Source organism: Curcuma longa, chromosome 11 (assembly GCF_044706935.1).
Source record: "Curcuma longa cultivar G26 ecotype Majalengka, Jawa Barat chromosome 11, ITB_CL_G26_1.1, whole genome shotgun sequence".
Lineage (NCBI taxonomy): Eukaryota > Viridiplantae > Streptophyta > Magnoliopsida > Zingiberales > Zingiberaceae > Curcuma > Curcuma longa.
Window position 1 is genome coordinate 16,576,258 of NC_133871.1, and position 13,125 is coordinate 16,589,382.

At 39.7% G+C, this 13,125-nt stretch overlaps 3 protein-coding genes across 3 annotated transcripts; 2 read left to right on the forward strand and 1 right to left on the reverse strand.

The window, feature by feature from the left end:
• Positions 1 to 2,482: 2,482 nt before the first annotated feature.
• Positions 2,483 to 4,010, forward strand: LOC141840480 (uncharacterized). Its single transcript, XM_074728474.1, has 3 exons — positions 2,483 to 2,789; positions 3,384 to 3,613; positions 3,732 to 4,010. Exons 1-3 carry the CDS (start codon positions 2,483 to 2,485, stop codon positions 4,008 to 4,010), a joined length of 816 nt encoding a protein of 271 aa, XP_074584575.1.
• Positions 4,011 to 4,128: 118 nt separating this feature from the next.
• LOC141838975 (putative lipoxygenase 8, chloroplastic) lies at positions 4,129 to 9,835 on the reverse strand. Its single transcript, XM_074726612.1, has 9 exons — positions 9,437 to 9,835; positions 7,319 to 7,593; positions 7,002 to 7,242; positions 6,546 to 6,863; positions 6,371 to 6,456; positions 6,175 to 6,285; positions 5,444 to 5,745; positions 5,100 to 5,366; positions 4,129 to 5,026 (listed from the first exon to the last, which is right to left on the reverse strand). The coding sequence occupies exons 1-9, from the start codon at positions 9,813 to 9,815 to the stop codon at positions 4,267 to 4,269; spliced, it is 2,739 nt and encodes a 912-aa protein (XP_074582713.1). The 5' UTR covers positions 9,816 to 9,835; the 3' UTR covers positions 4,129 to 4,266.
• A 1,971-nt stretch (positions 9,836 to 11,806) lies between these two features.
• LOC141841864 (putative glucosamine 6-phosphate N-acetyltransferase 2) lies at positions 11,807 to 12,513 on the forward strand. Its single transcript, XM_074730059.1, has one exon. The coding sequence runs from the start codon at positions 11,828 to 11,830 to the stop codon at positions 12,314 to 12,316; it is 489 nt and encodes a 162-aa protein (XP_074586160.1). The 5' UTR covers positions 11,807 to 11,827; the 3' UTR covers positions 12,317 to 12,513.
• The last annotated feature ends 612 nt before the right edge of the window (positions 12,514 to 13,125 follow it).

Here is a 13,125-nt window from a genome sequence, read left to right on the forward strand (position 1 = left end):
GTGTCAAATGTCGCCCAAGTTTGAATGGGTCATCTGACTGTTGAATGTTGAGTGCGAACTGCATGCAAGAATTGTCTGATTGTTGATTGCCGAGTCTGAGTGGATTATTTGCTATGTACTGTTGAGGCCTGTGTTTAACACAATTTCTTTAAAATAGATTCGTCTTCTCCTACGATCTACCACCACTATGATGTTCTCATTTTCAAACATCTTCTGAAGGTGGAGAAGTCCGTTACAAGAAATACAACAAAATAAGATACAAAGACAAATGAAATTGACAATGTCTTTACAATAAAAAACTTATTTTAGATGTTTTCTTATTGTTTGAAAATGCCTTTTGTTGGTTTGAAAATACAGCAACATTTTATTCCAAAACCTCCAAGAATCGGCAATTTCAAATCTCCATGAAACTTTCTTTTCTAGAATTGCTTGCGGACTAATTTTCACTTGGCAATTGATTAATTATCATCATCAATCGATTGTCATGCATGTTAGATCCGATAGTTTAAATCTACAGAATGACTTTTTTACCAGACCAATTGGTTGGTGAGCTATACTAATCGATTACTTGCTTCGAGTTAAAGTGACTAATCGATTTCGAAGTATTCTATTCGATGCTATAGTATCACCAATTGATTATCTATAGTAGCAAAGTGTTGTAGCGGCAAACACTAAATTCAGTTACTGTAGTAAACTTATAAGTTACTATAGCAAATTCAATTTTCGGAGGTTTAGAGTTTGTTGCGAACCATAGCTATTATAACAGAAATCCTATTTGCTACATTTTTGGAGGTTCAGGGTTTGTTGCAAACTATAGCTACTATAACCGAAATTCTAATTACTGTAGCAACCCATAAAAACTTTTTAAATCTTATTTTCTAGATTTAGAATCTATTAATCGATTGATATATCAAATCAATTGACTAATACTCATGTTTCAACCTTATCAATGCTAAATTATCATCTTATCTAATATCTGATTTACCTTAATCTACCAGGACTTTTTTTATTTAACATCTAGTTAACTTTGACTTGTTGAGACTTCTTGTTACTAGCATTCGGTCAACCTTGACCTACTAGAACTTTATCATTGTCTGAGATTTGATCAACGTTGATCTATCGAGACTTCCTTATTATCTAGCATTCAGTCAACCTTGACTTATTAGGACTTCCATCATCATTAATTGTCCAATCCTCTATGATCCACTTGGACTTCGTTTCTCACTCCAAATATCTAATCCTTCATGACCCACTTATATTTCACTTCTGATGTTGTGTCCAGTCATCAATGACCCACTTGGATTTCCCTTTTCATGCCAATTCCTTATTAGATTTTCGACCATCAAGTGTCAGGTTAACCGTGACCCACTTAGACTTCTCATCTTCGTGCCAACTTTTATTGATTTTTCGATCACTAAGTGTTCGGTCAATCATGACCCACTTGAACTTTTCTTGCCTCATGCCAATGTCACGTTGGACTTCCGACATTATCGAGTATTCAGTGAACATTGACCTACTTGACGTCTCACTTTACCACCTACATATTGTTCAAATATTAAAACTCAACTTAAGTCAACTTGAACTTTGTCAACTCAGTCAATTTTAATCCAAGGTCGATTGCACCAAACTCGAATGTTGTCACATAAGAGCTAGCTGCCGGATGGGGTCACTCGACAAAGAGAAGGAGAATGGGGAAACGAGGAGGATGAAGTTTTTGCACAACATCTATCTCCTCAAGCAGAAAAAAATTATTTTGGGTTGCAAAATATAGGTTGATCCGTTTAGATAAATTTTGCTTCCACTAATTCAACATTAGATGCGTGCATATTACGTACGTTCGTACAGGAGTCACTTGAGTTCAGTGCAATATAAATCCTGAATTTGCACTCTTATGGGCGTACATATAAGAGAGAACATCTCCTTTTACACACACACACATATATAAATGCCGAAAAGTGTTGTTTTTCATGTATTATGGTTTAAACAAGTTGAATTTAAATTCGTATACATAAAAATTAATATTAAAACAGATTTAACTTTGTTATTTTGAATAAAAAAATGACCTCGCTTTCATTTTATTATTATTTTGAATAAAAAAATGATCTCGCTTTCATTTTATTATATTTTAGAAGAGAGAAGAGAGGAGGTGAAGTGTCTCTTGTTCTAAAATTAAATGGAAAATGATTTAATTTGCCTGGAAAGCCGGCACTATTTATATATGTTGCATGCCATTGCGAGTAGTTTCGTTTGGTTTAGGATTAATTAAAAATGATATATAGATGCAAAATGGAAATAATGTTTACTTAAACGATTAATAGATCATAGATGCAAATTAATAACGGAGATGAGTCGCCATCAAAATCCTCGCTCGCTTTAATTTATAATAGGCTGCCAAGAACAAGCAGTCGCCCTAATTCCACTCGATCGATCACCCATTTAAAAGCTGCCTTTTTTTTCCCCTTTCAATCTCGACGACGATCATATGACGAGCGGCGGGAAGCTGGAGGGAAAGGTTGTGATGGTCACCGGTGCCTCCTCCGGCATTGGCCGCGACCTCTGTCTCAGCCTTGCCAGCGCCGGCTGTCTCGTCGTCGCGGCCGCGCGACGAGCCGACCGCCTCAAGACCCTCTGCGAGGAGATCACCGCGTTCCGAAAGGGAAAGGGGGCTGCCGCCGCCGCGGTAGTGCTGGACGTTAGCGCCGAGGAGGCGGTCGTCGCGGCCGCTGTGCGGAAGGCGTGGGATGCGTTCGGGCGGATCGATGGGTTGGTCAACAACGCCGGAGTTCGAGGTATATATACTTTAACTACCAGCGGGCAAAAGCGAACATGTTTTTTTTTAAAATTTTTTTAGGAATTTTCAAATGGAGTTTTTAAATTCGACGTACGGGAGTGTTCAAACGATAAAACTTATATAAAAAATCACATCGAATATTAATTAATCGATTATAGTTAACGGTACTGAAATTTAATTGATTATTACTACTAAATTTTAGTGATACGATCGAATTTGAAAATATATATATATATATACCATTAAATCATTCACAAATTATTGGACCACTAACAATATTTGATTAAACCGCTAATCTCCGATCTGCACGAAGAATTCGAAGCAATAACTGTCAAAGCCAACAAATTAAAACCACCTGATCAAATTCAGCCGCTTAGCATGCATCAGTGCAGCGATCGATATATATATAATAAAACAAATGTTAATTTCAAATTAAATTAGATGGAAACAAACACTAAAGTTTAGGTGATTATGAATTCTTCATTTTGCCATCGATATATATATGAAATTAAAACATGCATCGATCTCTCTCTTAATTACTAATAAAATGCTCTGTTTAATTTCTTCGTGATGATCTATAATTAATCTGCAGGAGGTGTGTATGCATCAATAGATTGGCCAAAGGAGGAATGGGATGACGTCATCAGAACCAATCTGACTGGTACATGGTTAGTTTCCAAACACGTGTGCAGGCTCATGCGCGACGCCAAGATCAAAGGATCCGTCATCAACGTTTCATCCATTGTCGGACTCCCTCGCCCTCGCAGTCCAGGAGCGATTGCTTACGATGCTTCCAAAACAGCTGTTCATGCACTCACTCAGGTAATTAATTATACATACGTATACGTATACGTACAAGCCTTAATCCAATTCAATTTGTTCGTGCTTCAATCGAGATAGTATGACGATCTTAAATAAGTAGTATATATACTGTATGCAGGCAATGGCATTGGATATGGGTGCTTATAATATTCGAGTGAATGCGATCGCGCCTGGACTGTTCAAATCCGAAATAACAGCTTCCCTAATGGAGATGCCATGGGTCAGTGCAGTGACAGAGAAAATAGTCCCATTGAAAACATTGGGCACCACAGATCCAGCAATAACGATGCTCGTGCAATATCTGCTTCACGATTCCTCAAACTACATCTCGGCCAATGTTTTCATCGTCGATGCGGGTACCACTCTCCCAGGGGTCCCCATCTACTCCTCGCTCTGAGCTAATTAATCGATCTCATCTGATTGATCATCATACTCCATATATCATGCTATGCTATGCTATGCTATCCATGCAAATTAAATAATTCACCATAAATATTATTTAAATAAGTGGATAATCAAATTCCATTCCATGGAAATCTTTTATTACATTTCTAATTTATTTTCAGCTAGGATCTCTCATGGAATTAAGTAAATAAGTTTGTTTTACTTTTATTTAATTATTTATTTTTAAATTTAAAAATATATATATTTATTTAAATAGAAACGCTATTAGGGATTCCTTTTCCGGTAACGCCAGGCTCCGAGAAGGGCTTCATGAGTTCGTACGGCACGAGTCCGGCCCCACATCTATTCCTAAGCTCCGGATCGGCATTCCTCGCGTCGATCAGCACCTCGATCTCCTTCAATCTCCCGCTAAACCTCTCGAACGCCGCCCCGATCGCCGGCTCCGCCGCCCACGCCCCCTCCATCTCCCCGCCGAGGTACTCTTCGTCCACCGAGTGGTTCGACAGCACGTCCAGCACCGCCATCACCACCGTCGCCTGGATCTGGCTCGGCAGGCACCGCAGCAACGACGCCTCCGGTTTCTTCACGAACCTCTCGAAGCTCTCCTTGTCGTCGTCTTCCGTCGGCATCTTGGTCCGCGCGATCGATGGCCGGTTGGGGAAGTAGCCGCCGAAGTGGTACTGCCCGAAGTTGACCGCCGCGTGGTGCGCCGACGCCACCCAGATAATGGTGGTCAGAGTCTGTGATAAGGCCTCCGGACTTTCCAGCTTGGGCCACCACGGCTCGTCCTGCTTGTCGCCGTGCCCCTTGGTCCGCACCTCGTGCCACCAGGCCTGGAGCTCGACGTCGCCCGCCACCTCGCTCGCGGTCGGGTAGTGATGCGTGACGTAGTCCCGCACCCATTCCTTGATCGCCGACCAGATCAGGAGGCCGTCCTTTGCGAAAGGGTAGTCCTCGATGGTCAATCTTAAGCCGTGCTCGGCCGTGGCGTCCTCCACTGCCATTCCCCTGTGCCAGTGCACGCCATTAGATCGATCGAGGAAATCCCTGAAAGATGACGCTTTTAGTACTTGTTGCATACCTTCGTATCAAGTCGGCTGGGAGAGCTTCCATGTCGAAACGCCAGCTCTGGTCGTAGGCCACGGAGCTGATCTCTATGGAGTACTTGAGCGGAGAGAAAGATATCTCAATGATTCCACCGGCATTGATGAGGGCCTGCCTTGCGAGCGCATTGATTTCCATGGTGTAACGGAAATGCGGGTGCAGCAGACGATAGATGGGATGCATCTCACTGAGCTGCCGATGCGCTGCGATGCTGTAGGGCTCCACACAGCAATGTGTTCTTAGCCTGCCATTTTAACCATGGGTAATCAGAAATACTCCTAATTGCGGTGAATTAAAAAGTTGCTCTTTGTATGGGTATACCAGTGGCTGATGAGCTCATGGTGGCACGAATCGTGAGCACGGACATGGGACTTGGCATGCCTCCACAACCAAGCTCCAGTTGCATCCGAAGAAGGCCTGAAGACCTGCTTCCACTGGGGCTTGGTGGCGGAGGCTGGTCTGGTGAGTTCAATTACAAGAGGCTGCAGGGTGCCTTCATTGGTTAGGAAGAAGATGGTACGAGAACCATACAAGGTGGTGTTCTTCAACTCTCGCACTTTGTTCACGTATGGCAAGAACAGATCATGAAAGTCCAGAATGAACAGCCGCTTGTTCTCCAGCGCCTGGAGAAATCAAGGTATATTCATCATTTTTCCCTTTTACTAAATCATTTCCATATGGATGACAAAGTCAGTCTAAATATGTTCCAAGTAGAATCAAGTATGTCTGCCAATATTGAGGAAATTTGTGATCTTTCACAATAAATAGGGGTGCATCATATTTTTCTCCTCAAGCCCTCTATTTTTCTTCCCCAAGTCAATTTAATTTGTGAAAGGAGGATTTAGTTAATTATTGAGGTGCCCACAGGTGTATGAAGTTCGATCCAGTGATCCTCTCAGGTTTGTTTGTGAAATTCCTGGTGAGTTTGATATCAATTTATATCCCTTTTGTCCGTGTTCTAGTATATCATATTGTAGATTGATTTGCTAGATCATGTTAAGTTAGATTGTTTTGCTTTTGAATAATGAATATATTTCTGTTGCACACATTACCTCTTGCACAGTCATGACACCTTTGATCCCTTGCTCAAGTATTTCTACTGTGATTGCTGACTCTGCTGGCCCATAGACCTTCGGATCCAGTTTGCTCACTATAGGGAATGTCTGCACATTCATCAAACTAAAATTATCAGAAAATTGCATCGATCATTCATTGTTTAGGAGAGAGAGAGATTCTAGTTGTGATTACCTTGAGCAGCTCAATAGCGTAGGGATTTATTCCAGCCAAGCATTGGCGAGCAAATTCTTCATCTCTGAGCCATGCGAACTTGTCCCCTGCAAACAATTTGACATTTTACTACAGTAGATATATACTCGACCCACGTAGTCGAACTAGCTAGCTAATACTGATGTTTGCTGCTTACTGTCGATCATTTCTGGCGTTTCAAATAGCAAGACTTCTTGTTTTCCCTCAGTGACGGTCCTCACCAAGCGGGGAAGCACACCCCGCAAGCCCCCCCTTTCGAGCTCTGGCAGATTCAACCCTTCACTGAAGAGTGAATCAATGGCGGTGAAGTATGGGAATCTGAGATTGACGTCAATAATTGCGCTCTGGATCGAAGGAATAACTGCACGAAGCACTGAGCGAAATGTCTTCACTGAGAAATTGGCCGACTTCACCTCGGAAAAGGCTTCCTCTCTAGGTACGTAGAAGGATCCACTCCTTGTTTCAGATTTGGGATCTGTTATTTGCACAATATGCTTAATTGTTTTATTGCTTCTTAGATTCTTAGATAGTCAGTGGGTTCAATTGATCCTGTGTGTTTATCCATACTACGATAGACAGGCATATATATTGAGTGAGTCTTTAAATCGCATACCTTTTTTCGACTTTGGACGTCCTGTTCTGCAACGCCTTGGGTATGGATACTCTTTGCTCCCTCCTAGAACTGGTCTGGTTTTCTCAACATCATTGTCTGGGTCGCCGAGATCGTTATAGACATCATAGTCGTAGATCCTTTCGAAGCTCTTGCGCTCTCCCTGACCATTTCCTCTCAAAATCTCCAGCTCCTTCGCCCTCAATCGCCCGAGGCCATCTGGGGTTTGGGCTGGCAAGTAACACTGCGTCCCCAAGTATTAAGACCATGAAAATTAAGTACTCAAGCATTACAGATTTCATAATACTAGTTGTAGTTACCTTGTTGGTGAAGAATAATCTTTTTTCCGGGTTGTCAGACGTTGAGGCCACCCAGGAGTTGCATGTAAAAGTAGGCAAAGTTGCATTAGGATTGCTGGTCTCGAGCTTGATGTCCTTGATGAACACCTCCTTGCTTTGATCATTCGTCACAAACACACCTCCAATGGTGCCAAATTCCCCGCCGACTTCAAAGGTGGCTTCATACGTGATCAAGTTGCCCTCTTTGCTCGCTTTGCGAGCATAGGCAGGCAGAGTCTCCTTCTCCAATCCCGTTTCTTTCTCAATGATAATATTTTTGGAACATGCACAAGAACAAATGGTCAATCACATGCCCAAGAAGATTCAATGGCAGTCATTCAAGCAGTTGATGAAGGCATTTGCAATTAAGTTTATTCTTTCTAGTGTAATTGTAGCAAGGAAGATATCCCTTGTCGATGTGATGGAAGCTAGCACAAGGGAATCCTTTCCTTTCCCTTTCCCTCCTAATGACGACTTGATCATGTGTATTGTCGAGCCGTGGTAGCATGAGGTTCATGGATGGAAGGCTCTTGTTGCATCATATATAACTAGATTTATGACATATAGGTTCTTGTGAACTCACTCAAAACTAGAACAATGTGATGAACAGGGATGTAACTCTTTTACGTAAAAGGTGGAATTCATCACTTCAACAATCTCACGTGATTATTCTACGATCATCAAATAGGTATGCAACTCAAATATAGAACATGATGTTACTGATGCTTTGCCCTCACGGGCTTGCTCGCATGGTTAGCGCAGGGCAGTTGCTTACATTGAGGCTTTGGGTTCGATCCCTCCCCTGCGCTAGCCATGATTTTGATTTACTCCCTCTGGACACTTTTTAGGTGGCGGTTCCACCTTTGCTTACATGATGTTACTGATGCTTTACCTCCTTATTGCAAGCACGAACTGTTGCAAGTTTTTAAATTTTTTATTGTGCAAAGCCTGCAGGTAACTTGGAAGATCACGGACAATGATGACATTGTTGGGTCCCACACAATCAGCAAGTTGGGCGCATAATCCAATTCAAGCACATGGATAGCCGAGTTAATGTGGCTGGCCCTTTGTTTCTCATGTGTTTCAGTAGTTGAGATGTCTCACTTGTATAATTTCTGATCTTATTCAATTTTTACCTAATTAAATTTATAGTTGACTGATCCAAACTTTTTCATCAACCAAAGTAAATTGAAAAATATAGATAAGTTCTAATCAACGATTTATCATCATAAAATTTTTAAACTTCCTAAGTGATTTTATCATCAATTGAACTTAATCGGTACAAACTTGAGCTTGATAATTTGATTTTGTGTGCAATTATAAAATTTTTCATGGGAATGACAACTGATATATAATATAAAATTAATATATACATTTTTATAATATAATTTTACAATATATATGCAAAATTAATGCTTGTTTAAAAATTAAGTTATATGATATAAAAATCATTAGTATTTTTAGTAATAAATTCTCTTATTAATAGATTTTATCTCTCTTAAATTATACTTTAAATTGAATAGATCGTATTATCGTTTACGTATGAAGATCTCCACTCCTAAACTTTTAGGGCGAGCAAGTCCACTATGCTCCCTCCTAAACTTACAAGTTATTAGATTTTTTTTTATAAACAAAGAATAAATAGATGCACGTGTTTATAAATTTTAATAAATTCTTATTCTAATATATATAAATTCTAAGTTTCTTGTTAATTAGCTAATCGTTGGAGTAAATAGATATTTATGCATTTTATAAAAAAAAAATATCCCCTTGTTTATTTCATTTTTTATATGAATTAAAATAACAAAATGGATGAAAACTTTTGGTCCATGCATGCTCTTGACAAAACTCCAATTTTTATTATTTTCTTAAAAAAATATATATGGCCAACTTTACCTTCTTATCCATCACGATTAGTTGGTCCCAATTTGAATTTCTTATATGAAGCCATCCTAATTAACCACTTTAGGTCTTAAAATATTCAACAGGAAAAACTAAAAGCCAGAGATTAGCAATAATTTTAAAAAAAAACTAGCAATAGTTAACAGAGCAAATAATCAGCTACTATACGGAAGTTAATTAATGACGAATTAAACTCACTGGGATCGAGCTGTGCACTGACGAGCTCGAGCAGGAGAGATTTGCCAAGCAAGTCCTTGACGCCGTCGCCCAGCTTGGAGAACCCGAGGAGGCTGCTGAGCACGCCGGATGCCGTCGATTGCACCGTCACCACTGCCTTCACGGTGAGGGAGCCGCCGAGGTTGTCCCCCGTAGACAAGGTTACCCCTTCCTTCAAAATTTTCAGGCTGGTGCAGCTTATGGTAATGCCACGGCACCTTCTGGTGTGCCTGCGCACCCCAGAGGGCTGCATGCCTGCAGGATTATGGCTCGGCCGGAGAGGGCGGTCGGCGCCGTGAAAGGGGAGAGGTGGAGGAGCATTGCAATGGAGAGCAAGAGGAGGAGGAGGTTTTGGCAACATTATTGTATGTATGGCTTTAATTTAATCGTATTGCAGATATATATATGTGAATGGAAATGGGAATTAATCAGAGACAAGCACAAGCTGGGTAGTTATATATAAAGACTATGGAAAGGTAAATATATAATTTAACCTCGCGGCTTTCGATCTCAAAGTAATTAATTAATTTCACATTAATTAAATAATTAAGGTGTGAAGGTAATTAAGAATACAGAATTCTCTCCATGTGATGATTTTAAAAAAAATTATATGTTCTAAATTTCATTCAATTAATTCTAGAAATAGATGATTTTCTTTCTTTTTCATTAATTATTACCTGATAAATCCAGAATGAAATGAAGTGTCCATCCAGTTAACTATATATATATATATATATATATATATATATATATATATGATTATGAGTTAGGCCAGATATTAAAAATAAATATCAATATACGATTAAGCCGATTATCGATCGAGTGAAAGAAAGATGAAAAATGAAACGTACGTACTGTAATATCAGTGGATTGAAATTTGGCCAATCACATGGCTTCTAGAGATTTTGTTATTGTCTTGTACGCAGCCGCCTTTGATTTCTTCGTTCCAGTTTCATTAGAATATTGGGTGATTGGAAACGTGTCTCAAGTAACATCACATGACTTCTCGGTCTCAATTAATAACACATGTTTTTTTGGACTAACAAACTTTGAAAATTGTATATATGTGACTTGTGGACTTGTGAAAATTGAATATATATATATCCGTCCATCCAAACAGATCCACAATTTCTTAATTAGTATTTTAATATATATTCGAGTGAAGAATAGGATGTCGCCTGGATTGTTCAAGTTCAAATCGGAGCTAACAGCAGCTTGCCTGGCCTAATGATCAGTGGAAGCCATAAATGGCTTAGTGGAGTGGATATATATGCATGCACCGCATCTCTTCAGCAAAAACAAAAAGAAAAAAAGAAAAAAGAAATCCATCACTTCAATACGACTCCAGACAGACCGTCTATAAAAAAAGTAAATAGAAGTTATAAATGATCACCATCTCTTGCATCTTTCTTTCATCGGCTGTCTTCATTAATTAATACCACAGCAAGTTGTACATTTTATATATAGTTGCAGCAGGGTTAAGCTACTCAATTAATTAATTATTGATTGAACAAGTCAATGTTGATTTGGTTGAATCACCACATCATCGCTAGCTTAACTAGTTTAGCTTGTGGAAAAAGAAGACAAGAGTTTCGTACGTGGAATGCTCTTCCACCATTAATACAACAAGACTACTTTTGTTAAATACTCTTTCTTCTTCTTTTTCTTCTTCTTCTTCTTCTTCTTCTTATTATTATTATTATTATTTTATTATTATTATTATTATGTTTTTTAATTCAGCTAGCAGCAAAGCTGCATGAATTGTAGATAAACAGAAATTAACCCTCATCTGTAAATTACAAGGAATTCCATTTATTTAATTAGGAGCTTTAATCAACTACAACAAATTAAGCTTCGATCGGAGTACTTAGCACTAGCAGAGAGTTTTATCGTTCGTAGTTAGTTTAAATAATCCAAAGATATCGTACTGGCTAGCTAGCAATTGTTGCCGTTCAATTGGAAGCTAAGCCACCCTTGACTAATTGTTACTTCATCAAATCTTATTCCACAGCTTACCTTCTTCATACATCCAGCTACCCTTAACTATATATCTAGGACAACATTTTCTTAATTACCACAATATACAATTAATATTTATAACATTATTTTTAAGACGAACTAATTACATGATTTTTAAATTTTATTACTAAATTAAATATTTTGATGTCAAATTTTATTATACAAGAATAAAAATTTGGATTGTTTAGTTTTGCTTTGTTAATGAAAACTAAATTGAAATTTTATTTGCTCCTCACGGATCTTAGAAGAATAGATCCGGAAGAATCGAACCTATTTAGTCGGATTCCAGTAAGGAATAATAGCTTGGGGGAGAAGCAGCGAGAGAGACGAAGAGGAAGCCCGGAATCGATCAGAATGGATAGGCGATCGGCGGTGACCAGAGTCGACGGCGGCGACGACGACCTGCTCCCACTCCGCCGCCTTGATATATCCGACAATGCCAAGGGCTTCGTGGATCTCCTCTCGCAGCTCAGCCCATCCTCCACTCCTCTCTCCGACGCAGATTTCCAGGCCCGCTTCGCCGATCTAGCCGCCCTCGGTGACGACCATCTCGTCGTTGTCTCTGAGGATCGTCTCTCCGGACGTATCGTCGCCACGGGATGCGTCTTCGTGGAGCGCAAGTTCCTCCGCGGCGCGGGGAAGGTGGGCCATATCGAAGACGTCGTCGTGGATGCGTCCGCCCGCGGCCGCCACCTTGGCCAGCGGGTGGTACGACACCTTACAGACTATGCGAAGGAGGCTGGGTGCTACAAGGTCATTCTCGACTGCTCGATTGAACTGAGATCGTTCTACGAGAAGTGTGGGTTCGAGGAGAAGGATATCCAGATGGCTCTCTACTTCTGATTGGATAGAGAGGCCTTCATCTACATCATTTTCGCGGTAATAGGAGAAATTTTCTTTGCTGTTTTATGCTTTCCCTTTTAATTTTATCTAGGAATCCATGGAAATCTTTTCTCGCCCTAAAAATGTAGTTAACTAGAATGCCTAATTGCTAGAAGGGGGTGCATTGTGAGATGCGATTAGGTTGACACTGATGCAAACCTAGCTTTTGCTTCCCTGAATTGGTAGCTGAAACAGTTAATTAGACTATCTTTGTCATGTTATCTACTTAACAAATTATTAAAGAAAATCCAAATTTTTAGTGTCTCACTTTACATATTTTCTCTTATGTTAAGTTTGTTGAGCTTGAATATTGATAATGCCGGAGTTCGAGTCAAGGTAACTACTTAGTTGTGGTTTGGTACATGATGACTAATCTCAATTGACGCATAAAAAGGGATATAATGTTGGGAATTATGGAGCTTGAATAACTAAATTTAATGTCGGTATGAGTAACTTGTACAATATGAAAAAAATGGCAGATCCAATAGTGAATTGGGTAGCTTCACTTGCTTGGCCCCCTTAGGCCTACCAATTAAAATGAGTGAATTGGGCATGGGCAATCAATGCTTGTAGGGCTTCATTATGTGTAAGGATGGAAATGGATCAATACTGGCATTTCTTTTGGTATTATCCCTACTCAATTAACTCTCCACTATTCAAACCCAACAAAAGCTGGAATATGATACACAATTGTTATCATCACCAAGCCAAGTCTGTCTCAATTATTTAGGGTTGGTTAGATAAATTTTATCCCTCTCTATCAATGTTCT

Excerpts from the sequence above, each read along its gene's own strand:
- LOC141840480 (XM_074728474.1), top strand. The coding sequence starts at position 2,483 with ATGACGAGCGGCGGGAAGCTGGAGGGAAAGGTTGTGATGGTCACCGGT. Across the intron at positions 2,790-3,383 it reads CAACAACGCCGGAGTTCGAG|GAGGTGTGTATGCATCAATA; the intron begins GTATATATACTT and ends ATTAATCTGCAG. Across the intron at positions 3,614-3,731 it reads CTGTTCATGCACTCACTCAG|GCAATGGCATTGGATATGGG; the intron begins GTAATTAATTAT and ends TACTGTATGCAG.
- LOC141838975 (XM_074726612.1), bottom strand. The coding sequence starts at position 9,815 with ATGTTGCCAAAACCTCCTCCTCCTCTTGCTCTCCATTGCAATGCTCCT. Across the intron at positions 7,594-9,436 it reads CAGTGCACAGCTCGATCCCA|AAACGGGATTGGAGAAGGAG; the intron begins GTGAGTTTAATT and ends TCATTGAGAAAG. Across the intron at positions 6,457-6,545 it reads AACGCCAGAAATGATCGACA|GGGACAAGTTCGCATGGCTC; the intron begins GTAAGCAGCAAA and ends AATTGTTTGCAG.
- LOC141841864 (XM_074730059.1), top strand. The coding sequence starts at position 11,828 with ATGGATAGGCGATCGGCGGTGACCAGAGTCGACGGCGGCGACGACGAC.